The 27,563-nt window shown below is 43.4% G+C and overlaps 1 protein-coding gene across 5 annotated transcripts in view; it reads left to right on the plus strand.

The window, feature by feature from the left end:
- The window catches only part of CRYBG1 (crystallin beta-gamma domain containing 1), a 785,716-nt gene that overhangs the window by 705,035 nt on the left and 53,118 nt on the right, over positions 1–27,563 (plus strand). For all 5 annotated transcript variants that reach the window (XM_069235429.1, XM_069235430.1, XM_069235431.1 and 2 more), the window contains one exon: positions 14,771–14,900. In XM_069235429.1, the coding sequence (XP_069091530.1) occupies positions 14,771–14,900 (130 nt within the window). The remainder of the gene's footprint in view (positions 1–14,770; positions 14,901–27,563) is intronic.

Below are 27,563 nucleotides of genomic sequence, written 5' to 3' on the forward strand. Positions count from 1 at the left end.
AACACTGACAGAATCCATGGATGGCAGGCTTTTGAGTGTCCTTGCAAAGAAAGGTGGCTATATTGGTCACTGATTTGTTTTTGTTTTGTTTTTGAATGTCAGAAATGTATATTTGTGAATGTTGAGATGTTATATTGGTTTCACTGGTAATAATAAATAATTGAAATGGGTATATATATTTTTTTGTTAAGTTGCCTAATAATTATGCACAGTAATAGTCACCTGCACACACAGATATCCCCCTAACATAGCTAAAACTAAAAACAAACTAAAAACTACTTCCAAATATTTCAGCTTTGATATTAATGAGTTTTTTGGGTTCATTGAGAACATGGTTGTTGTTCAATAATAAAATTAATCCTCAAAAATACAACTTGCCTAATAATTCTGCACTCCCTGTATTCAGAATGTGAGAGACTCTTGGGCCGTGAGACTGAATCAGATCCTATTTGTAGTAATCAAAAGTGATTATGACCTCTGGAGTGTGGTATTAGTACTGCTATTTCAGCACTGCAACAGAACAGTAATTTTCCCAAAATCTTGGGCTCTTGGAAATGACCACACAACTACAGCCATGTGGTGCTATTAGACTGTAGGAAGCTCCTTGCAAAAAAAAATATAAGCTCCTCCATTGACCTCTGAAAAATATAATTGTAGTATTTAATGCTAGAAGAATACACAATCTCTCTACAGGGAGTGCAGAATTATTAGGCAAGTTGTATTTTTGAGGATTAATTTTATTATTGAACAACAACCATGTTCTCAATGAACCCAAAAAACTCATTAATATCAAAGCTGAATATTTTTGGAAGTAGTTTTTAGTTTGTTTTTAGTTTTAGCTATGTTAGGGGGATATCTGTGTGTGCAGGTGACTATTACTGTGCATAATTATTAGGCAACTTAACAAAAAAAAATATATACCCATTTCAATTATTTATTATTACCAGTGAAACCAATATAACATCTCAACATTCACAAATATACATTTCTGACATTCAAAAACAAAACAAAAACAAATCAGTGACCAATATAGCCACCTTTCTTTGCAAGGACACTCAAAAGCCTGCCATCCATGGATTCTGTCAGTGTTTTGATCTGTTCACCATCAACATTGCGTGCAGCAGCAACCACAGCCTCCCAGACACTGTTCAGAGAGGTGTACTGTTTTCCCTCCTTGCAAATCTCACATTTGATGATGGACCACAGGTTCTCAATGGGGTTCAGATCAGGTGAACAAGGAGGCCATGTCATTAGATTTCCTTCTTTTATACCCTTTCTTGCCAGCCACGCTGTGGAGTACTTGGACGCGTGTGATGGAGCATTGTCCTGCATGAAAATCATGTTTTTCTTGAAGGATGCAGACTTCTTCCTGTACCACTGCTTGAAGAAGGTGTCTTCCAGGAACTGGCAGTAGGACTGGGAGTTGAGCTTGACTCCATCCTCAACCCGAAAAGGCCCCAGAAGCTCATCTTTGATGATACCAGCCCAAACCAGTACTCCACCTCCACCTTGCTGGCGTCTGAGTAGGACTGGAGCTCTCTGCCCTTTACCAATCCAGCCACGGGCCCATCCATCTGGCCCATCAAGACTCACTCTCATTTCATCAGTCCATAAAACCTTATAAAAATCAGTCTTGAGATATTTCTTGGCCCAGTCTTGACGTTTCAGCTTGTGTGTCTTGTTCAGTGGTGGTCGTCTTTCAGCCTTTCTTACCTTGGCCATGTCTCTGAGTATTGCACACCTTGTGCTTTTGGGCACTCCAGTGATGTTGCAGCTCTGAAATATGGCCAAACTGGTGGCAAGTGGCATCGTGGCAGCTGCACGCTTGACTTTTCTCAGTTCATGGGCAGTTATTTTGCACCTTGGTTTTTCCACACGCTTCTTGCGACCCTGTTGACTATTTTGAATGAAACGCTTGATTGTTCGATGATCACGCTTCAGAAGCTTTGCAATTTTAAGAGTACTGCATCCCTCTGCAAGATATCTCACTATTTTTGACTTTTCTGAGCCTGTCAAGTCCTTCTTTTGACCCATTTTGCCAAAGGAAAGGAAGTTGCCTAATAATTATGCACACCTGATATAGGGTGTTGATGTCATTAGACCACACCCCTTCTCATTACAGAGATGCACATCACCTAATATGCTTAATTGGTAGTAGGCTTTCGAGCCTATACAGCTTGGAGTAAGACAACATGCATAAAGAGGATGATGTGGTCAAAATACTCATTTGCCTAATAATTCTGCACTCCCTGTAATTGGGCGCTGAGTAATGACAAAATGGAGCATGTAGTCCTATTTAGGAAAAGTGGTTTTATGTGCCCCACGTTGCTCACCAAAGTTATAAAGCTTTGGCCCTTGGGGATCTCTAAATGCCTTTTATAAACTACGTAGGAAACAAGATTTTAAGTGATTAGTCTCCGTCTACAAAGGCAAAAATTCCTGCTACACATCCATATGGGATCGAATACATTAAGTTTGGTTCCGTTTTCAAAAAATAGAAGGGAATCTTTTACGGTCTCTTTTTGTGGTTGTTTCCTCAAGTGCCAATCCAAGCTCTGCGCCTCTGTGACTATCAAGTGTATATTCTGTATTTCTAGCTACAGTGACTTGTTGAGGCTGTTGGGTTATACATTCTGAGGAAAGCTCAATGCTTCTATGTCTTTTGCACCGTACCTTTATGGTTGTTTTATTACCAAAATACAGTAATTGATGACGATGAAAGCTCAATGAAGTGGCACTGAAAAAATGATATACTATCAAACAGTGGTACAGATACTATCAAAACATCAGAGATGGGACTGAAAAATTGATATACTATCAAACAGTTTATAAGAACTTTAAACATGCACTATCCATTTTTTTATTCATTATGGAGCATTTAAAAGTCTGGTAACTCTGCCAATCAAAATTACAGTTGAAAAGACCAATCTCCCCTACCTAGCTATCAACCCTTTGACCAGTGGAAAAAGATCAACCCTTGGACCAGCAGAAATGTCCTTTTTCAATGTAGGCATGCAGAATTTGAACCACATTCTGTTTGTCTTCCAAGGCTTAGAAAAACAGCAATTCCAATTCCTACTTCCCATCCTCATGAAATGGGCAGTAAATTCTCCAAGGGAAGTCTAGGCACATTTGTTCTCTCGGTCAAAAAACATGTCTTTTAAATAGTCAAGTTAAGTATTAATTAATTTGTATTTGATACACAGCAACCTTTTTCCTTGTGCTCTGTATTGAAATTTTATGAACTATTGCCATTGTAATGTATGAAAATATAATTCTGTTTTGTCTGTCAAGGTCTATATTGGTGGTTCTCAGAAACCCAGTTCAGGAACCCAGTGCAGAGCTCTGCACACCAGGGCACCAGTTTACAGTTACAGGTTAAGTCTAAGAACAAGAGTGGGCACAGTGTAAAAACTTAGATGTATAAGAAAAGAAAGAAGTGCTTTGCATATTGCAAGACTGATACAGATGGGGGCTAGTATATGCCCAAGAAGGAAAGTCATAATTGACAGCGGAATAACAGACCATATTCAGATAGAATATGAAGAATAGACCACAAGTAATGAACAAATCACCATAAAATAATGTATTGATATCATGCACTTAAGTTTAGCATATAGAAACGAACACCTGGGGAAATGTGGTGGGATTGTCTTATGCATTTTAATGATTTCATAAATGTGTTGGAAGAAGATAAAGCCAGAGTATCTTGATGTATGGAATTATAGACTCTCTGGACACTTCCAGAAATAAATGTTTTACAGTCTTAGGCCCTGATTACAAGTTGCACTGAACAGCTTAGGGTATATCTGCCAGGGGCCCCTTTGTGAGGTGATCACACAAATCGGAATTCCTTTCCCTGCATAAACTTCTTTTACAAAGGGATCAGAATTTAGCTTCAAATCTAGTATTAGGGTCTCATACTTTTTATCCAAAAGTTGACTTGTGGTTTTAGGTTTTTAAGTTCTTGTCCAAGATGAAGCCAATTGATTTGGCACATTCTGCAATGGCTGGGCGAAATTCAGCATGAAACGTGTTTTGACTCTAGTTTGCACCATAATAGTACAATTTGTGGGAAAAATCAGATGGAATTCTTTTTTAAGAGGGTTGCTTTTCAGAGGATTTTTGAATGGATCTGTCCTGCTCCAGGATTGGATATCAGAATTATAGTAGCATTTTTAGTGGCTTGGGAGAAGAGTTTTTTCAGATTTAGCTAGGCTTAAGTAGCAGAAAAGTGATTCTATTTTTGATTGTTTGAGGGAGGCAGCCAGCGGTTCCATATACAGATTGAAGAAAATATGACAGATAATAGAGCCCTGCCACACAACTTGACAAAAAAGTAAGGGTTTGGAGAGTGAGTTACGGTATATTTGTTTCTACCAGTTCCCCAACTTGAACCCACTGAGGACAGCTCCCCTCAACCATTCTTTCCTTTAGAAAAGCTTGTAGAATGGAGGGATTTTCTGTATTGTGAACTGCCTACAAATCCAGGAAGATCAGGTGGCAGGATTCACCTTTGTCTAAAATGCACAATTCATCATCGACTATTTTTAGAACAGCTGTTACTCTTTTTACCCTGTGCTGAATGAAGCCAAGTGGAAATGCATCCTAGAAGTCATTCTCAGGTATGGAAAGTTTAAGTTCAGCCTCTGTGCTGTTTTCAAGGATGTTTGCAAGGATGGGTTAGTTGGGAACCAGGCAGATATTGTTCAGATCACCAGGAACTGCTCCTGTGGCAGGGAGTGGGTTCATTTTTTTCTTTTTTGTAAGAGGAAGACTTGCTTTATTTTAGGCAGTCAGATACTGAGACTTGTGATAAGGTGTTGATTCAATTCATCAAGAAGGCCATAAGTGAGGAGCTCATCACTTTGAAAAGTGTTCACTGTATGGATCTAAGGTCTTGGGAGGATGGTTTGGTTTTGCTAATCAGTGTTCTCCCCCCAAATGAATTCTTTCACTTCTTCTTTCTTTCATCATATGTAGGAAATAGCATGATGTCCCATTGCCTTTAAAGATATGAAAGTTTTGAATACAGACAGAAATACAGTAAAAAGATGTAGTTATTTACCTAAAAATCATTACAGATCTTTGGCAAGTAAGAAGTGGGTAAGAAAACATTACAAGGCCTATTCACAAACATGAATAGAGTCATCAAGGTAACATTATCTTTTATCTGACTGCCAGGAGTCTGCAATGGGATTTTCGGCAGACTTGAACTCATTTACTAGTTACAGTCCCAAAACAGATTGCACTAAAGAAATAACACTCAAGAAGCGTGAAGTGGGCGTTCTAATGGGTAGCCTTGCCCTGGATGTTTGGGAATGCCCTCAAACATGTATGTTTGTCAGCATTTCCAAACTCCTTTATTACAACTTTCGATCCTGGAAAGGGTCAGATATTTACCCCAGCACAGATCTGAAGTAACTTCACTCGCAGAGCTGTCCCACATGGAGAACCCTGCACAGCGAAAATAGAAGCCTGCTGCAAATGCCATCAGACCTAGGTTTTCAAGTGCAGACTCACTGGGAGTGTTGGTGAGTAACAAAAAGTCTGAAAAGTATGTTATGGTGGAGGCAGAGATCTCAGGTTGTATTTTTTTAAAACTTTTTTCCTGAATACTATCCTACCCCCTTTCTGGGGAGAAAAACATGACGCAGTATTTTATCTCCCTAGAAGCTAGTTTATCATCGAGGTTTTCATTACTTTTTTGTCCACAAACTGATACCTATATCCAGATATTATTCCCTCACACCTGCCTCTCCACTAGCTGTTAATAACAAGACTAAAGGAAGGTAGAAAGGACTTAGCGTGATAAGGCATCGTGAGACAGCATTTCCAGAAGCCAAACGCATGGGCCTCAGTGTTTTGCTAACCCTGTAGTGATTCAAACATATGTCACTGGGGAACCTAAAGGTATAAGTCCATGTTAGGAACCTCACAAACTATATCAAAGCCCCTAAGTTTCTAGCTAAATCCAGGTTGCCTAGGTGTCAGAGGGAGTGGGGCAATGTTAGCAAAAGGTCCTTTATTCACATTTCCCTGATCAGTTAGGAATTAGGCCAGGGTGGATGAGCATATGAATGAATTCCCTACATATGTGTGTTCACAGGGTTGTTATATTTTCCTCTTATCACTTTTTTCAAGTGACAAGGACGTTTTCGCCACCTACAAAGGCCCCCTATTACCTAGAACATGTTTGTCTGCAGAGCTTGTAACAAACTGTACTATCTTCTAAAGACTGGGTTCAGTCTTTGGGTTTGAGTACCTTTTTCTTCTGAAAATATTATTTGGAAGCACTGTTATGTTAGCTCGGCCCACAAAGTTATAAGGTCAGTTTCTTTTGCTGTGGTGTGAGGTCACAGAGGCACTCACATTATGATCTCCACATTCAGGTATATTGTGTTGGAGCTCTTTTGCTTATCCTTAAGGTTGTACTCTAATGTGTCTTCTAGTGGGGCAGTGCACTCTGCCCATCTGTGTGGCTAGCATTGGTATTGAGAGCTACACATACAGCTCTAGTGATGTTAGTCATTTTCTATCCAAGAGTTGGAAAATAAATACAGACTTGATTATAAATTCTGTGTTTTGAGGATTCCGTTTTGGGTAGTCATATTCTGCTGTTAGTGGGAGTTTGGTGCATTGTGAATGCATTGGTGATGGAGTATCTTTCATGGCAGCCATAAGCTTAGATAGGAAAAATGTTGAAATGGATGACGAGTAATAATTTTTAGCTTGCCGTGTGTACTTCTCAAGAGCTGATAAATCATGTGCCTCCTATGTCATTTGTAATATTGTTGAGGAGCAGAGGGAAGAGGAAGTTCAAAAATGTGTTTCCATGGGTTTGAGGCATGCACTAAGATTGTCAAAAACACAGAGTGTGTTGACAACTACCAATGGTGTGGCTGTTTCTGTACTACATCATGGCTGGGGCCTGAACTGGCATTTTACTAACAACGCTTCCTATTTGGGATGCAGGACCATAGTTTTTTGTTGTTGTTTTTTTTTGACCTCATATCACCTTATATACTTGTATTATGATCTGAACCGGCCCACGTTCCAGTATCTCCTGGAAGAATCCGTGATGATCAATATAAGAAGTCTAACAATAGGGGTAAGGTCTCTGAGAACCATCATCCCTAGTTTGAAGTAATCATCGGACATTATACTGAAGGAGAGGCGCTCGGAGCCAACCAATTCAGCCGAGGTTGCCAGAGTTTTTATATATTTTTGCCACAAGATCGACAAAAATCTAACTTACACACTTTTGTTACTGCGTACACCCATTCCAGTCGAGTTGGTGAAGTGGGGGAAATCCAATATCAACATACCTCACGCCTACCTAAGAGTATTCGATAAAACAGCAGGTTTCTGTAAGAGCTAGGCAGGTTTTGCGACTCTAAAGACCCCCCAAACAAAACAAATACAGGGGAGACTGTAACCTGTACCTGTAAGACGTTGGCCATAACCTCAAAGATCTCAACCCAAAAGCTCAAAATCGAGGGCAAGACACAAGCATATGGACATCATCCGCCCCCTCTAGACCACATTTCCTACAAGCTACCTGAGCATTTGCGCGAAATCTTTTTAATTTCTTTGCCGTGTAATATGACCTATGTAAGACAAAAAGATGATTTTTCCTGAGAAACGCCGGTTTTACAACCCTATAAAGAAGCTTCCAAGACTATGTCCATAATTTATTAATATCCTCCCTGTTTGCCACATCGTCCCAAGGAGAACCAGGAAATTTCTGTTCATAATCTAAGATATCTACAAATATTCTGTAATAGGCTGCGACTTCCTTCTTACCAGACTGATTCTTACTCAATAACTCTCCCAAGATTTTAATACTCCTTCATAAAATACTTGTCCCCATTCTACAATACCAGCCTCCTTCAAAGGTCGGGATAAAGCATCTTTGAGGCAGTCCGGAGTTCCCGGGGAGTCCCAGATAGGGGCATAAGTACTATAATAGGATAATTTTGTAATCTTCCTTATCTTTACCCAAAGTAACGTGGCTGCTTGTAATGTTTTTAGCCTCACTCTTTTGTAGAACATTGGGTATCCAAAATTATACATACATTTCCAATTGCCCTTCCCCTCGCCTTTCAACATAACTTTCTTCTGATAGGAGCCACCCTCTCCTACTAGTAAATCCCTTACATTCTTTAACTGAAAGGCCCATACACATAATTGGATGTCGGGGAGGGCGATCCCTCCTTTAACATGCTTCCTTCAAAGTTTTTTCCTTGCAATCCTGGTCCCCTTAGAAGCCCAGATAAAACTATCTATTCTTACTTGAAAACCTTGTATCCCCTTTTCCTTAAAATCTAATGGGATCATATTGAAAAGAAAAGTAAGTTTAGGGAGAATAAACATCTTTACTAAATTTACCCTCCTATATAAAGTCTAGGGTAGATGTACCCAGCTTAGTAGAGGTGTATCTACTTCTTGTGCAACAGATTTCAGATTTACTAAGGTAATGTCTTCCAATTTTTTGCACATCTTAACACTGAGGATTTTCATCTCCTCTTTTATTAACCTATGTTTCATGTTCATATTCCATGTCATTATCTCTGTCTTTGACATATTAACCGCATAGCCGGACGCCTGGCCAAAATCGCATGTTAACACCTCAAGTCTACCTAGCGCCAATGGGAGATTTTCTGTGAAAATCATAATATCGTCAGCAAACAGAGACATTTTTTTCTCCCAACCCATATAGGCAAATGGCTTGTTCAGAGAATCTGTTTTTAATCATAAGGGCCAATGGCTCTATGTATAAATCAAATAGTAATGGAGAGAGAGGACAACCCTGCCTAGTCCCTCTGGTAATAGGAAAATAATAAGTTAGATTTCCGTTTATAAAGAGACTCGTCAATGGGGTATTTTAAATACTTTTTAGAATCCCACCAATTTTTGGTCCAAAATTTAAGTGTTAAAAAGAAAGTAATTCCAGTTCACTCGATCTAACGCTTTAGTAACGTCCAAAGTTATAACTGCCAGAGGTAGCTCGAATGCCATTGGCTAAATCAATTGCCTCTATCAATTCATGGGACAGTTGATGCATATATCTGTATATCTGCCCTTTAAAAAAAACCTTCTGGTCATCCTGAATCAAAGGTGCCATACTTCTCCCCAACCTGTTGGCCAAAATGCTAGTAAATATTTTATAATCGTTATTTAGTAAATAAATTGGCCTATATGATTCACAAAGTAAAGGGTCCTTCCCAGGTTTTAAAATAATCGTAATTACTGCTTCATTCCAGGATATTGGGAGACAAGATTCTCCCCTCCAAATAAGTTCAAAGAGATCTTTGAGAACTGGAGTTAGAACTCCATGTAGTTTTGCATAAAATTCAGCGGGTAAGCCGTCGGGACCAGCTGCTTTCCCCTTGTTACGTTTAGAGATAGCCTGTGCTATCTCATCCTCTAAAAATTCTTCTTCCAATAATGTCTTTCCTTCATCGTCAAGTTTTTTCATCCTTAATTCTTTTACATCTGACAACCTAGCCTCCACTGTATCTGATGAATCCTCTGTATACAAAACTTAAAAAAAACGCATAAATGCTTTCTGAATCTCTGAAGGATCCCTTAAAATCGCCCCTGTAGTAGGGTCTCTTATCTCTGAAATCTCATTCCTAGCAAAATCTGATTTTGCTTTCCATGCCAATAACTTTCCCGTGCTCTCAACATATTCAAAATTTGCTAATTTAATTGCCTCCCACCTTTTCTTTACTCGTGCTTCTATTATTACTGCTAGCAACGAGGCCTGTTTAGACAGCAGCTCAAGTAATATTGAGTCATCATTCTTCCCCTCCAGCTGTGATTTCACTAGCTTCCCTTCTAAACTCACTAAGTCGTTCTCAAGGTTCTGAATTTCCTTCCTATAGTCCCTATTTCTCTGAGCAGAAATACCAATCAGAATCCCCCTGATAAAAGCTTTATAAGAATCCCATACCAGATGGGGGGGAGGCCGAATTCAGGTTGAGTTAAAAAACAACACTTAGTTTCACTCAACAGGTGCTCCACAACTTTAGTATTGTTCAGGAGAGAGCGATTCAACGTCCATCTTTCTAACCGTGACCCTGCCTCCTCCAAAGTCAACATTACTGCAGCATGATCAGATAGCTGGGCTGGGATATGTTGGACGTCCAGCACGGACACCCTAAGTGACTTAGCTAATAAAAAGTATTCTATCCTAGAGTGATGTTTATACTTTTTATTATGAAAGGAAAAGCTCAGAGAGCGTCTGTGAGACTCTCTCCAAATGTCTGCCAACGCATAGTGCTCCATCATTATCTTGATATACGCTGACGACTTCTGACATCTAGACGCTCTACTTCCTAAGACGCCTTATCTAATACATGATTTAACACTGCGTTAAAATCACCAGCCATTATAATTGGGTACTGGGCATCCGACAGCTCATTACATACTTTCTGTAATGATGTTGTGTCATCCAAATTTGGGCCATAATACGATACTAAAGTATAAAAAACTTTGTTAACCATAATATCTGCCATAACCCATCTACCTATCAAATCCATCTTAGAATGCAGGATAGAAGCATTAAAAGCACTTTTCACCAAAATCACAACCCATTTAGAATGTGAAGTATTGCTTGAACAAACCATTTGCTTAACCCAGGCCAGGGATTTAAAGATCTCATGGGCTTCTTGTAGGAGGCTGGCCTGGCTTATAGTGGGTACCTTGTGGTACTTACACCTGGTGCCAGGTCCAGTTATCCCTTATTAGTAGAATAGAGGTGTTTCTAGCAGCTTAGGCTGATAGAAAGTAGCTATGGCAAAGCAGCTTAGGCTGAACTAGGAGACCTGCAAAGCTCCTATTATACCACTTATATCATATAGCACAATATCATAAGGAAACACAATACTCATAGTTACTAAAAATAAAGGTACCTTATTTTAGTGACAATATGCCACCAGTATCTCAGAGGATACCCTCACTTAGGAGGTAAGTAATATACACAAATTATATGTATACACAAACCCAAAACAGGTAAGTAACAGTAAGAAAAGTAGTGCAAACAATGTAGAATCACAATAGGATGCAATAGGTAGACATAGGCCTAGGGGCAACACAAACCATATACTCCAAAAGTGGAATGCGAATCACAAATGGACCCCAGGACTATGGGAGGTTGTAGAGGGTCGCAGGGGCTGTAAGAAAACAGTAAGGGTGTCCAAGATACCCCACCCCGAAACCCTGAAAAGTAGGAGTAAAGTTACCCTACTACCCCAGAAAGACACAATAGTTGTGATAGGGGATTCTGCAAGAACCACAAGCACCAGCAAAACACTGAAGACTGATTTCTGGACCTGAGGACCTGTCAAGGAAGGGGACCAAGTCCAAGAGTCACAAAAGTGTCCGGAGGGGGAAGGAGCCCACCAAACCCCGGATGAAGGTGCAAAAGGTCTGCCTCCGGATGGAAGAAGCCGAAGATTCTGCAACAACGAAAAGGGCTAGGAACTTCTCCTTTGGATGGAAGATGTCCCACGGCATGCTGGATGTTGCAGAAGTGTTCCCAGGCAGAAATACCGCAAACAAGCCTTGCTAGCTGCAAGAGTCGCGGTTGAGGGTTTTGGGTGCTGCTGGGGACCAGGAAGGACCAGGATGTTGCCCCTTGGAGGAGGAGACACAGGAGGCGCTCAGCAAGTCAGAGAGCCCCTGCAGAAGCACCGGAACAGGCACTTAAAAAATCTGAGGACAGCAGTCGACTCAGAGTCACAAAGAAGGGTCCCACGATGTTGGGAGTCCAACTCAGCGAGTCAGGCAATGCAGGACGGAGTGCTGGGGACCCAGGCTAGGCTGTGCACAAAGGAAGTTGTGGAAAAGTGCACAGAAGCCGGAGCAGCTGCAAATCACGCAGTACACAGGTTTGCTGTCTGGCGTGGGGAGGCAAGGACTTACCTCCACCAGATTTGGACAGAAGGGCCACTGGACTGTGGGAGACGCTTGGACCCAGCTCCTGTGTTCCAGGGACCACGCTCATCAGGATGAGAGGGGACCCAGAGGACCGGTGATGCAGAAGTTTGGTGCCTGCGTTGGCAAGGGGAAGATTCCATCGACCCACGGGAGATTTCTTCTTGGCTTCCAGTGCAGGGTGAAGGCAGACAGCCCTCAGAGCATGCACCACCAGGAAACAGTTGAGAAAGCCGGCAGGATGAGGCACTAAAATGTTGCTGGTAGTCGTCTTGCTACTTTGTTGCAGTTTTGCAGGCGTCCTGGAGCAGTCAGCGGTCGATCCTTGGCAGAAGTCGAAGAGGAAAGTGGAGAGGAACTCTGGTGAGCTCTTGCATTTATTATCTGAGGAATAGCCCAGAGGAGAGACCCTAAATAGCCAGAAAAGATTTGGCTGCCAAGAAAGGAGGCTGGCTACTGAAAGAGGTAAGCACCTATCAGGAGGGGTCTCTGACGTCACCTGCTGGCACTGGCCACTCAGAGCAGTCCATTGTGCCCAACACCTCTGAATCCAAGATGGCAGAGGTCTGGGACACACTAGAGGAGCTCTGGGCACCTCCCCTGGGAGGTACCGGTCAGGGGAGTGGTCAGTCCCCTTTCCTTTGTCCAGTTTCGTGCCAGAGCAGGGCTGGGGGATCCCTGAACCGGTGTAGACTGGCTTATGCAGAGATGGGCACCATCTGTGCCCATCAAAGCATTTCCAGAGGCTGGGGGAGGCTACTCCTCTCAGCCCTTCACACCTATTTCCAAAGGGAGAGGGTGTAACACCCTCTCTCAGAGGAAATCCTTTGTTCTGCCTTCCTGGGACTGGGCTGCCCAGACCCCAGGGGGGCAGAAACCTGTCTGAGGGGTTGGCAGCAGCTGCAGTGGAGACCCCGGAAAGGCAGTTTGGCAGTACCCGGGTTCTGTGCTAGAGACCCGGGGATGCATGGAATTGTCCCCCCAATACCAGAATGGTATTGGGGTGACAATTCCATAATCCTAGACATGTTACATGGCCATGTTCGGAGTTACCATTGTGACGCTACACATAGGTAGTGACCTGTGTGTAGTGCACACGTGTATTGGTGTCCCCGCACTTACAAAGTCCGGGGAATTTGCCCTGAACAATGTGGGGGCACCTTGGCTAGTGCCAGGGTACCCACACACTAAGTAACTTGGCACCTAACCTTCACCAAGTGAGGGTTAGACATATAGGTGACTTATAAGTTACTTATGTGCAGTGAAAAATGGCTGTGAAATAACGTGGACGTTATTCACTCAGGCTGCAGTGGCAGTCCTGTGTAAGAATTGTCTGAGCTCCCTGTGGGTGGCAAAAGAAATGCTGCAGCCCATAGGGATCTCCTGGAACCTCAATACCATATAGGTACCATATATAAGGGAATTATAAGGGTGTTCAGTGTGCCAATGAGAATTGGTGAAAATTGTCACTAGCCTGCAGTGACAATTGTGACAAGCAGAGAGAGCATAAACACTGAGGTTCTGGTTAGCAGAGCCTCAGTGATACAGTTAGGCACCACACAGGGAACACATACAGGGCATACATTATGAGCACGGGGTTCCTGCCTGGCAGGATCCCAGTGACACATGGGCAAAAAAAAAACATACATACAGTGAAAAGTTTGGGTAACATGCCAGGCAAGATGGTACTTTCCTACACTTCTGCAGCCGCTAGATGGGATTCTTGCAGCATTACAATCTAAGCTGAGGAATCCCTGATATATTGAAAAATATTATTCCTACCTTGTCTAACCCACAATCCATTCACATTCCAAGAGAGAATTTGAAAACTCCCTCCAGCCATTTCTGGTGTTTTTTTTTTTAATAAGTCTTACGGACTCCCTTATGAACATTATTGCCGGCTGGGCCATCTTAATATTAGGTACATATTTTCCCTTTCCCTGACCCCCTTTCCCCCCAAAAAAAACCCTACCCCGCTTTCCCAAATCCCTTCAACCCCCCACCTATAAAACAATAGGTTTTGTTGGTTATTTCGTAATAGGGATGAGGTACTGTTTCTGGGATCCACAAACAGACAGTGGCTGCTCTCTCTCAGACATAAGCTAGTAAATAATGCCCACATTTATGTTGAAAGCTTATCATCTTCGATTTGAAAAGACTAGAAACAAAGCAGGTTCTTGTTGAGTTGAGTGTGTTGTAAAGTCTATATCAACCAACATTCAGTGTTGACATATCATTTGGAATATAGATGAGTTTCACACCTCCACTGCAGCAGAAATACCTTGTCCTCTTGACAGCACGGGATATATATTATTTGTAGAATTAGCAGTGTTATTTTATGCAAACACTGGTTCTCTTCTGGGTTTGCTTTTCAGGAAACAGTGTTTATATCTGAATACAACAACCCGCAGCAAAGGTTCCAAATTAGAATGATTCTGTTATTTCATGATCTCTACAGATAGTTAGATTTTTCTGAAATTGACTTTTGTAACTCACAGTTGCCTTCTAAAATAAGATTTGTAATATTGATTTGATGCCTGACGTAAATGTTCTTGTATACAGAAGCGGCTTACTTACACAGTAAACAGTGTTTTAAGTTTTCTGGTATGAGTTCTGAGCTGTTTCGAAAACCACAATCGTGGTCGTGATTAGTGGTTTAAATCCAAAGTAATTCCAAAAATACAGGGTTTCACAGATTTATTTTATTTTGATGTTGAAACCAATCAAAATGTTAAAAGAAGATTTGATTTTAGCAATATTTTGAGTTTGATTTAGTCTGTACAGTTATGCTGATAATAAGCTTTCCTCTGTTCTACCGTTCATGCAGGTGGGTAGCATTTGATGGAGTAGATTACGTTGGACACCAGTACATTTTAGAAGAAGGAACCTATCCAGATCTATGTTCAATAGGATGCCAAGAAATCACAAGCTTTAGATCACTGCACATCATAGACTATGTGAGTACACTGTTTATGATACTAAAAATGATCAAAGCTATTCTACAAATGTAATCCGCTTGCTGACTTTGGGACAGTGCTTAGCTGGATATCGAGAGAGAGATCTCTATAATAATTTGGTGTTTTGGGGCATTTTTAGTGCTGCAGTCTTGTATTTTTATTTTCATTTTCAGTGGCGGATAAAGTTATACTTTCTTTGTGGGAGTATACGTAATGTTTTTTTTTTACTGTTTTTATTAGAATTTCAGGTGCAGTTAGGACATTTGCATAAAAATTACAGCTGTCTGATACAACATACATCATAGGCAATCATGCGAATGATGGTTGTGGAGAGCACATTAATACAATCTCATTGAAAGCCTATCTGGTAATTATACTCACCAAGTACCTCCCCTACCTCCTGCTTCCTTCAATTGCAGAAAGCTAAACCCTCCTCCCATGCCCACCCTTAAAAGGAGTTGGAAAAGAAAAAAAAAAAAAGGAAATGCTCCAGAACATATTCTGCGGCAACAATGAACAGACTAAGATTTCTCTCAACACAGGTATCAGTAAGTACAAGTAATAAGAATTCAGTCAGCATTTTCAATCAAGTCGAGGCCCTTCAGTTGTGGCGGAAGTGTTAGGCTAGGTGGACCCTTCCTCAGTTGGATGTACTGTGGTTTCCATTTAACTTCAAAACATAGCGGGTCCCTTTCATGTTACTCATCAGTCGTCCATGGCAAGGAGATTTGACAGGTTGTGATTCCATTGGGTGAGTGCTGGGCACTCCGTTGTTTCCAGTTGTGGGCTATTGTCAGCTCTGCTGCTCCCAGGCATTGGCGGCACATGTGCCAATCATTGTTAGTTGCCATTCATAACGGCAGGGGTTTGAGGTCCAGAATCCTCTCCTGTGGAGTAGACAGCAGTCCTCGCCCTCGCAACAGTCCCACACGTCTGCAGAATTACAACCGGCGGTAGATCATTCATGCACTGCGCCGCCAAAATGTGGAACACTCTTCCCACCCACCTGCGCCAGACCAAAGACCTCCTTAACTTCAGGAAACTTCTCAAGACCTGGCTGTTCGAGCAGTAGCAGCACCATCCCCCGCCCCTTTGCCCACCCCCCTCCCCTCCTCAGCGCCTTGAGACCCTCACGGGTGAGTAGTGCGCTTTACAAATTCCAGATTGATTGATTGATTAGAGACTTCCTCCCAGAAGGGATGGATCACTGGGCAATCCCATCACATAGCAGTGCCCATGCCCTCTCCAGCATCTAGGAAATGCATTGTGATACATGCAATAAAGTTTGTGGGGCATTTAATGCAATTCATATCCAGAATTTATAGTGAATTTCCCATACTGTGATCAAGGTGGCAGAGAAATGTATGTCCCTGCTTAATCTGTCCCACTGCTTGGCCTCTACTTCCCATTTCTTGTTGTAACATGAATTTTGTAGTGTGTCACGCGTTAGTAGGAGTTTATATAGGCTCGATATTGTGCCTTGGTTGCCTATCAGTTTAGGGAACAGAGTTTCAAAAAACGTCTTGGTCTTGGTGACTCCAGCTCAGATTATAGGGGGTGGTATTCAGTGCCATATCTGGGCTTAGCAGAGTGTCTAGGGCTCTTGTAGGCCCAAATGAGGCTTTGCACTGCAGAAACAGCTTGATGTCTCAGCCTCATACATGTCCGAGATCTTCTTACAGCCTTTGTACCTCCATGAGTGAAAGGCCTGTGCCTCCCGGGCAAGAGTGAGAGTTGGGTTGCAGTGGATGGGTGTATAGGGGGACGGATAAGACACCAGATCTGGGGTCTCTCCATATTTGTCCCAAGTTTTAGGTGTTGTGAACACCAGCGTGCTCAGATGAGTGTTAGGTGGCCTATGGCACCTGTCAAGCCATACCAGATCCCAGAGAGGTCTCCCCACAATGGCATGGTTCATTCCACACCAGTTTTTCTCCAACGCAAATGTAGACCATTCCACTACTCGCAGTTGCACTGCTGCATAGTAATGAGGGATACTGGGAACAGCCAAACCTCCCTTTTTTTGTAGTTAAATCAATAGTTTCTGGTAGATCCTCTAGTGCCTCCCCTCCAAACAAAGGACATAAGCCATGCTTGGATGTGCCATAGACAGGAGGGGTCAAGCCTTAGCGGCTGGGATTGGAACAGCTAAAAGGGCTGTTGTAAGATGTTCATTTTTATCGCAATAATTCTGTCCAGCCAGGAAAGCATCAAGTCCCCCCCCAGAGTGAAGATCGTTGTTAACCGAGGAGGGTAGTTGACATCAAGGAGTTCTCCCACAGTCTGCGTGAGCCAAACTCCCAAATATTTAATGGAAGATTTGGGTCAGGGGAGAGGCAAGAGCCCCCCCCTGTCGAGTCACCTCATCTGTTTCTAATGTTAGATTGAATATCTCGGATATGTCGAAGTTGAGTTTATAGCTTAAGGCTAATTCATAAGTTTGGAGTAAGTCTACAATTGCTAAAAATGATTTGCAAAGGGGTCGACTTGTCATCCGTGAGAAGGAGGTTTTAAACTCTTGCGGTCCGATTGTAATCCCAGTCACAGTTTGTGGCCTGCCCCACATGACAGTCCAGGACCTCTACAAAGACAACAAATAGGATTTATGATAGAGTGCCTGGTGTCTCTGGAAAGCTGGAAGGGAGCTGAAAGATGGCCATTTAGGGTAATTCTGACTTTTGGGCACCTTTAATTAGATCATCCCAAGGAATTTGGGTCTAATCCCATCCTATGTAATGTTAGTCACAGATAGAGCCAGTCCACCTTGTCAAAAGCCTTCTTTGCCCCAATGGCAGGTATAGGTTTGAGGGAGGCCTTCTTTACCAGGTATATGGCTGCCCTAATATTATCATGGGTCTAACGGTCCTGGATAAACCTGCTTTGGTCAGGGTGGTCGAGGGTGGGAGGTACCTCATTGAAGCATGTGGCAAGTATTTTCTAATAAAGCTCTGTTTGAATGTTTAGGAGGGCTATTGGTTGATAGAAGGTACAGAGCTTGGTGTCCTTATTGGGCTTCGGTATGACAATCACCACTGCCTCTCCCATCATTAATGCCACTGAGGCTGTGTCTGCACTGTAACTAAAAAGGTTGGTTGCTTTTGGCAGAATATGTTTTATAAAATAGCACTGTGAAGCCATATGGGCCTGGGGTCTTACTTTCAGTGATTTAATAGCCAGCTTAACTTCTCTGGTAGTATTGGGCCCTCCAGAGCATCTCTCTGGAGGTGTGTGAGCCGTGGGAGCTGAACTTTCTCCAAGAAAGGGGTTCCCTCTTGATATACAGATTCTCAGAAAATATGTCCGCTTTTCTCCTACCATCCAGTATTGGGACCCCACAGGTGTGTAATATTTTTATGATGTACTATGTTTCTTTGTTACCCCTTGGGGCAGCATGAGTTGGGTGCCTATTCTGTCCCCAGTTACATTTGATAATTTTTTACAATGGAGCAGAGAGCGCTCTGCCTTATCAGTATAGTACATGCCAAATTGCCTCGAGTGTTGAGTCGAGAGGGTTGCTATAACTGCTCTGTCTCCAAGTCTTGGATTTCTTCCTCCAACTTCTGGATCTCCAACCTGCAAAGTCTCTCAGACTCAGCTACGAAACAAAACTCCTGTTGATTGCCTTGAAAAAGAGCCATACCCCTGTGACCTGGACCTCTCCGCCTCATTTGGTTAAAGGTATTCATCTATGTAGAATCCTACATCATCCCTGATAACTGAGTTTCTCAACAAGGAGGAGTGAAGACTCCAGGCCCTTTTAAGGCATTATTTTAAGGGTTACACCAGTCCTCATTTCTTTACAAAACTTTTCCACCTCCTAATGAACTCCTGAACAACTTTAATCCTTTTTATATTTTTACCAAAATGTATTTTCTTTCAAAGACTATTGGCTACTTCACACCTCATATGTTCATATTCAGTTATATATTTTAATGGTTTTCTATACTCATCTGTCTATACTCTTTCTTCTATCCAAATTATTGAGTATCATTCTTTGGAGAAGGTCAGCATTTTTTGTTTTCTTGGAAAAGACTTAAAGCTGAGGCACCATTATTGCCTCAGCTTTAAGCCAATTACAGGGTTTGTAACAAGAAAATGCGGACTTTGAATGCAGTAAACCCATTTAGCTATTTGGTAACAAGTTACTGAATCGCTAAATGGCTTAGGAAATCAAAATGAATTTGCTATTTGAAAAGGTCATTGAGGCGATTTCCAAATTTCAATTTTCTCTGAATCGCAATTAGGAAATCGCTATTCCTAATGTATTTAAGTTTTAATTTCAAATTAGCGATTCCTTGTGGGTCACTAATCGACCAACCTCATGAATATTAATGAGGCAGGTCCCAATTTGCGACCAACTAAGAATTTTCATCATTCACAAAAGGGAAGGGGTCTTCAGGGAACTCCTTCCCATTTGCAAATCATTTATCACTGCATGTATGTAGTCAGTAAACTACTAATATTTTTCAGTTGAAATTTGGTTACAAAACATTAATACATACCATACCGATTCGGTATTTGGAATGGGACGCCCTTTCCAAATACCAATGCAGTATTTGGTTGCAAACACAAACTGCAGTTCCTGTAAAGTTTTACCGAATCACATGTGATGTTTGTTCATCTGATAAGGCACTTTTACGAGTAGAATTATGCTGTTTGCAACCTAAAATATAAATCTGGCTCGTGTTTCTTTATTATTCTTTCATTTTGGAAATTGCCCTTTCCTTGCGGGGTCCCTCCTTTTCCACTAGAATTTCACATTTAAGGTTATGTTTTTATTTTTTGCTCTCCTCTGTTCCCATCTGCCATTAGTGGTCCATGTGACGCTTGAACGGTTTGCTCCTTGCATTATGTAGGTGCAGAATTTTTTAGCTGCTGTCCTTCACTGAACCTGCATGGATTCACCTTGAAACATGTATTCTGTTGCCTTCTGTTGATTCCTTGATGGAATTACACAAATATACCGCTCTATAAGGGTGACTGGCGGGCAGTCTAAGGAAAGGCACAACCTTCTGCACATGACAATTGGTTTCGTACTCAACAGAGGCAGATGAGGCATAGGCAAAACCGGTATGCAGCTTACTGCCATAGTCCTGAACTTCCAAACAGCTACTTGGAAGCGTCACTATCCACTCAGACAAGAATTTCAATTCTGAGCTTATGAATTTGGTAGAACCCAATGTTGTGCTGGCTCCATGCAGTCTCCCAGACCATGGTGATGCTCACCATGGGTCCGGTAGCCTTGGTCATTCAGGATTCAGTAACTCCCATGAAAATGCTGAGAATAACAAGAAGTGTAAAAGTCCAAAAGGAAGAAAGGTAAACAAAAAAAATGGTATCAAGCTCAGTAGTGGAATCTTGCCTACCCAGCTGTTACATGTTTCAAAGAAGGAAACATTTGAAGGAATGGGAAGCATTCTACTTTGGTACACTGTATTATCACCACCATGAGCATTTTTGGCTGCTAAAACACTTTTGAGTTGATTTTAAGAAGGATGTACTTGGGTTAGCTCTAGTGTATCTTTTTCCCTTGGTACGTCAATTTTTTGTGGTAAAGGCGGTAAAATTGTGTAGCAATTTATTTTTGCTTAAATTTGCACGTGATTGACGTTGCCCCATTTTGCTTTTGCACTGGTAGGTTGAATTTGCTTCTGTTTTATTTCTATTTTCCTTCTTATGGAACTAATATTTTCTCTTGTTGTCTTTTCCTATTCTATTTTTGAAATCCATTAGGGCTATTTTCTTAGATCTGGGCTCACTGCTTGTGAACAATCAGCAAGTTGATTGGGTTATACCATCAGCTATATGTTTAACTTTTTTCCCATTTGGACTACCATAGAGGAATGTTAATCTGCAAGTCTTCTCAAACTAAAAAATGTTTGAGGTAGCAGATGATAGGGGAAGCTATACCACTATTGTCAGACACATGAGGGAAGGACTATTAACCTGATTTGGAGGTTTCTGTCCTAGGTAAAGGCGTTTGTTCAAAATCTCTTTCTTTGTAAGCTCTCCACCAGCTCAGCAAATATTTTTACCACCATATTTACTGCCTATGGCTGTGGGTGGAGGAGCTTCTGAGCTTAAAACTGCCTAGTAGCATATCTGCCATTGCACATCACTGTTGGCAGAACAGTTGTCCTCGTGTGGTCACGGTAAAGGTGCCCCCAAAGCGGGGTTACGTTGTTAAGTCCCCACATATATGGTCTTACTATAGTGCTGTATGTCAGCTTAGTGGCTTACACTTAATAGAACTGTTATACTGTTCTAAATGCAGAAGGGGATTCTGCAGCTTTTGGGGGGGGGGGGTTTGGTGGGGGAAGGAGGATTGGCCGAATTTCATGTTACTGCCCACTTTCACATGAGGCTGTATGTTTCTAGGTATAGTTCAATATAATGAAGATGAAAACTCAGCACCAGTGGTGCATGCTATATAGAAGAAAAAAAGTTACTTCAGATACTGAGTGGTACAGACCTGGGTCTCTATTATACATAGGGCGCACTGTGCCAGTTTGCACCATGACACACCTTTCAAAAGGTGCACCTTGTGCAGACCAGGATAGTGCGCTATATAATCATAAGTGTGCTGCCCCTAGTGCTGCCATGAACTCAAGCCTGCCATATGGGCAAGTCGTTCACTGAAAGACGGCCCAGATAGGTACAAGCCACTCAGTGTTTTATAGTGCAGGTGTTACCCACTGGCTTTGGAAAGAAAGGACAGAGATCCCCTACAAACAAGCGCAGTCAGTGAGTGCTCCTGGCTGCAGAGCGATATATGGGGGAATCCATGGGATCCTCTTTCCCTCCTTTAGAGGGTGCCCTGACTGTGGCCCACTTCTAAGTCACATGCTCTGTGTGCCTCCTAAGGGCCTGTTTACCTCTGCACCCGCAACCACAGAAGGGTGTGGGCATAGAAGCAAAGGGATTCCTCCATTTGCCGGGGGGGGGCCATGCCCCATGCAAATGGGGGAACGCCATCTCAAAATAGTACTGGCACTCTTAGTATTACAAAAGGGGCCCCACAAATCTGCAGCCTCTTCTGTGATACCTTTGTGCCCTCGGGCCAACAAGAAACTACACATGCTCAGTTAGTCCCTAGGGCGCCATGCTTAATGCGGTCCCTCACAGATTCCCCAATGATAAAAGCAATTGTTTTCTGTTTTCTATGTTTCTAACATATCACCATAGCATACAACTAGATTCTACCAATTAAATTCACCAGTTTTGGATACCTTCTGCAAATGTATATCTGAGGTGATGGGCAGAACACTGGGGGAGTGTGATTGCTACAAAGTTAACCATAACTGGTAAATTTCAGTGGTTTTAACGTTTTTCATTATAACCAAAACATTCCTTGAATATAATGGAACAGAGGTGTTCTCGCAGAATTTGTAAGATTTTTTAAATCAAGTAATTTAAGAGTTGAGAATAAGAAAGTATGATAATATTAATAGCTTTAGCCAAAAGATTTCTTAGTAACATTCTTGGGTTTTATTAGAATATGCTTTTTCTGCTACCTACAGCACATTATACCAGTTCAAACGAGGCACAAAACTATAGGTGACTCTACCTACAATTGATTTGAATTATGATTACAATCAGTAAGGAGAGACCTAGAGATTATAGCCCCGCCAGTTTTGATCATAACTAAAAGAACTTTGGCTGGCAAAACCTTGTGGGTGTTTTAGTCTGGGCTACGGTATTTGGGATATGGATTTGGGTCAATGCTCAATATGTAGTACCATGCCAACATTATCCACACAGTATGGCAGTAGCTGATACTCAGAGCACAGTACATCTGCAACAGCATCCATTGATCACATGAATTTAATTACTGAGAACACGTCATGACAAAATCTTCTGCCCTTTCTGTAGTGCCACAGTCTGTTCTACTGCTAGGTACTAGCTTTCTGCAATGTCCTTCTCACTGATCCCCCTAATTAAAGCACCTGTGCCTGTCATACTGGTAGGGCATTGCCTAGTACACAAAAGGCTTTGCTGTGGCATTGCCCAGTACCTTGGTGTCAGAAATTCTAGGGCCATGCTGGGTGCAACACACAGTATACGATCATTTTCTGTAGCGTGTACACCGTAACCCAATCTACAGTACCCAGTTATTGGTGATGCCCTCTGAACAGTATCCATAGGGCATTTTGAAGGCCTTCCCAGCTAGTACAGCACACAGATCATATGAATGCATGCTGAACCTGTGACATTCATTGAGAGTACAGGCTTGCAGCTGGAATTAAAGTTTGTAAGTAAATATGTTTCTTAGCAGTGGATGTTGACCATGCCCTGTGCACTATACCTCCATTTCCAAAAAATGCTGGGCATGGCCTGTTCTCATGCTCCATAGTCATGATTTTTGACTACACCACGTTCCAGAGACTCTTGTCCCAGAATGTACAGAACCCAGCACCACCGAACCTAGCACATTCTTGTCACAGGGAGAATGGCCTATGACCATACTCTGTGTATTTGACTCCTACCGCTGTTATCCACTGATGAGGACAGGGTATATGATTCAGGAAGACCCTCTGTCCTCTATCAGACCACTAGTTCCTGCGCAAATCTAGCTGCCATCTCCAGCAAGCATTTGCATGGCTTTCAAAATGCTGCTTGTTGGGAACCTGCACACTTGTGACTGTACCTTTGTCCATACACTGTGCCCCAGTACTTCCATCAGCTGTACTGACAGCACAAATAAAATGGCCCTTGTACTCCGAAACCCATGAGCATGATTTGCAGCTATGCCGAGGAGTCATAAAAGACAGGGCAGGGCATTCAATCATGTGCTAATCCCCATTCAGCATTTGACCGCATCCTTTGTCCAGTCCCCCTTCCCACAGCCCAATAGTCTGTTGTTCTTCCCTGAATATGAAGGGATCTGACCTGACTAATGAGTTAAAGCTTGTAATATTTTTTTAACTGGTAAAAGTCAGCAAATGTTTTTTTGTTCACCTCAGTTGAAAAGGGATGAACACTAATTGGCTGATGAACCCACAAGTCCTAATCTTTATATATATAGTATTTTTTCATTTAACATGTGCTTTTCCAATAAGGGCTTATTTGACCAATCTTATACATCATAGGCGGTAGGTGTGCCCACCGTGCCCCGCATGCCTGTACATTTCTTTGAGCGTCTAGACCAGTCAAATGATGATTCTGCATTTGAAATCTGACTCAGACTCATAAGCGAAACTGTTGTGTATCAATTCGTCTTTTTTATTTGTATGTCTTATATCTGATAGAGACTTATAGTTGCATATTCCCTACCTTATAATTTCCCCCAGGCGTCAGACTGGATCCTGGGATATTTCTTCAAGCAGTACCCTTACGCGTCGTCCGGTGGTGTCGGTCGATTCCACAGGCGGCATTGGCATCGTAGTTGCCGTGATGACATCGGGAGTCTTATATAGACGCTGCATATGTGACGTCAGTTCTTTTCTTTCCGTGTAACACGCAGATCCGGAGAGAGCAACCCTGGTCAGTTTGCCAAGTTTTTGGTGATTTTCTTTTTTTTTTTTTGGGTGCGTGTAGGATGTCCCCAAAGACCGGTTTCAAGCCTTGCGATGCCTGTCACCGCATGATGTCAGTGACTGCACCGGATCTGTTTGTGGCGCCTGGAGTGCGACCCAGCCCAAAGTGGTGCTCCAAGTGCTAACTCTGAATCACTCCCAGTCTCGCTTGAGAGGAAGGTCTTGAAACTGCTCACATAGTGACTACCACTCGTTGTCGTCCAAGTCTTTGGGTCACTCGGATAAGAAGCCATCGAAGAAGGCTAGGCAATCTTCGACTTCACTCTGTCGCTCAGCTGATGTGATGCGGGAGGAGCATCAATGCTCCAGGTCTCTGTCCTCGGCGCCTACTTCTGGGCCCGGACTGCACCTCCCTGACTTTCCGGGAAAATAAGCAACCCCTGCCCAATTAAAAGTATTCTATGAGGCCATGCTTCTCATATTTGGGCAAGCCGATCTCCCTCCGGTACCTCAGGGCCCTAGGGGTTCGGCTGGGGGCCCTTTGGTTCTGCCCCGGCAGCTCCGGCACCGGCCTCCGAGGGCCCCGCCGGATCCATACCAACGCCGGTCATACCATCAAGTCTTTCCCCGGTGCGGGCTCGGTCATCAATGCTCCCCATGTCGGTTGTGCCCACGGTCAACATCGACCCGATCCTATTCCCTGACGACTGTGAGTCAGGGTGTCAGCCAAAGCCGCCCTCATCTTCGATGGGGTCTATTCACCCCAGGTTGTCTTCAGACCCTTTTCTACATGAGTATGAAGACGGGAAAGGATTGGAGGGGTCCCCAGTGGTCTGGATACTTCTACAGATGTTGGCATGCTTTCTTCTCCTACCGTGGCTACAGCGGTGGTCAATAGGTGGTCAATAGGGCGGCTGAGGACCTTGGCCTTGAACTGCCTACTGTTGAAGTTAGGTCAGTCTCCTAATGGAGGTGATTCTACCTGGGGCTTCCACATCTGGGTATTTCTTTCCTTTCAATGAAGGCCTCACTGATGTTCTTCTGGGTACTTGATCCAGCTCAGCACAGGGGCTCCTGTGAACAGGACGATCGCTCGCTGCCATCGCCCTGCCTCGAACGATCCTAAATTCCTGTCCCAACACCCCACACCGGAGAGCCTTGTTATCCAGGCATTCGCGTCATCTGGTGCATAACCTTTCGCACCTCCGGATAAGGAATCAAAGAGACTGGACCAACTTGGGAAGAAGATGTTTTCTTCATCCAGTCTGGCGTTTCAGTCAGTGAACCGCGCATGCCTTTTGGGCCGTTAAACTCACTCCCTGTGGGATACGGTTGCACACGTCTTGCTGCAGATACCGAAGGAAGCCTGGGCTATCGTTTCCCAAGCAGTTGCTGATGGGAGAGACGTGGCGAAGTTTACTATGCCATGTGGGCTGGAAACAACCGACTCTCTGGGTAGATTGGTTGCATCAACGGTGGCCTTGAGGCGCCACACCTGGTTAAAGACATTTGGTTTCTTGGGGGATTTCCAACAGACCGTAATGGACATGCCCTTTGGAGACAAGGGGGACTCTGCGCTTGAGAGGTTCAAGGACTCCCGGGCTATAGCTCGGTCCCTCTTCCTTTGGACTGGCTCTTGTCCCCAACAGTCCGCCTTTCACCCCTTTCATGGCCACGAAGGGGCTTCCGGTCACGTCCCTTTCCCAGCCACATTGCCACCCATGCTGTTCAGTCTCTGCCTGGTCAAGGACGTGGAATCCCATGGGCTCGTGCAAGAGGGAACCAGAGGTCTGCCCAGTCCACTCCCGCCCCTGCTGCAGCCTCTAAGCCTTCCTAGTCCGCCCCCCCCATCCCAGGACAGTTGGCGACAGGATTCGCTATCACCAGCCCCACTAGGAAGCCATCACTACTGACAGCTGTGGGTTTTGCAGATCGTCCAAAGAGGCTACTCCCTCCCCTTTCAGACTGTCACTCCTGCCATGCCTCCATCCTATGGCCACTTACCGGAGAATCAGCTGGCACTTTTCCGCAAGGAAGTAGCAGCTCTCTTGGCCAAGGGAGCCATTAAGAGGCTCCCTGTGCCAGAAGTAGGTTGTGGTTCTTATTCCCTCTACTTTTTGGTGCCCAAAAAGGACAAGGGCTTACGTTCTATCCTAGACCTTCGGCCCTCAATCTCTTCTTCAAAAAGAAGAATTTCAAAATGCTCAGGCCCTGTCTGCTTGGACCCAGGAGACTGGATGGTAGCATTGGACTTGCAGGACACTTATTTCCATATCCCGTCTTGCCTTAGCACAGATGTTACCTACGATTCGTGGTCAGTCACAAGCACTTTCAATTTACTGTGCTTCCCTTCAGCCTTACTGTGCTCTTCAGGTGTTCACGAAAATGATGGCGGTGGTTGCAGCTCATCTGCTGGGGTTGGGGGTTTCAGTCTTCCCCTACCTCGACAACAGGCTGTTGAAGGCAGACACACCCCAGAAAGTCATCTCCCACCTTCATACTATGGCAAACCTCCTGCTCACACTGGGGTTCACTGTAAACATGCTGAAGTCACACCTGACTCCCTCTCAGATGCTCCCTTTTATCAGAGCTGTTCTGGACACAGTGCAGTTTCAGACCTATCCTCCTGCAAAGCAAGTCCAGGATTTCAGGCTATGATTCTGATATTTCAGCCTCTATCCTGGTTTCAGTGAGATATACTGTGAGGCTGCTGGGCCTCATGGTCTCCTGCATCCTGCTAGTAACTCATGCCAGATGGCAGATGTGAGCTGTGCAGTGGGACTTGAAGTTCCAGTGGGCGCAGCATCAGGGGAATCTCTCCAACATGTTCCAGATCTCGTAGGGGACTCTGAAAGATCTGCATTGGTGGCTTTCGAATCGGGATTAGGTCAACGGCAGATCCCTCTCCCTTCCCCAACCAGATCTGACAGTAGTGACAGACGCATCAATCTTGGTATGGGCCGGCCACATGGGAGAGTCAGAGATCTCTGGTCTCCGGCGGAGTCTGGACTGCACATCAGTCTTTTGAAGCTCCGGGCGATCAGGCTTGCATTAAAAGCATTCCTTTCCTCTCTCAAAGGGAAGGTGGTGCAGGTGTTCATGGGCAACACTACTGTCATGTGCTACTGCAACAAACAGGGTGGAGTAGGGTCCTGGACCCTTTGTCACGAGGCTCTGCGCCTTTGGA

This window comes from Pleurodeles waltl, chromosome 5 (genome assembly GCF_031143425.1).
Source record: "Pleurodeles waltl isolate 20211129_DDA chromosome 5, aPleWal1.hap1.20221129, whole genome shotgun sequence".
Taxonomy (NCBI): domain Eukaryota; kingdom Metazoa; phylum Chordata; class Amphibia; order Caudata; family Salamandridae; genus Pleurodeles; species Pleurodeles waltl.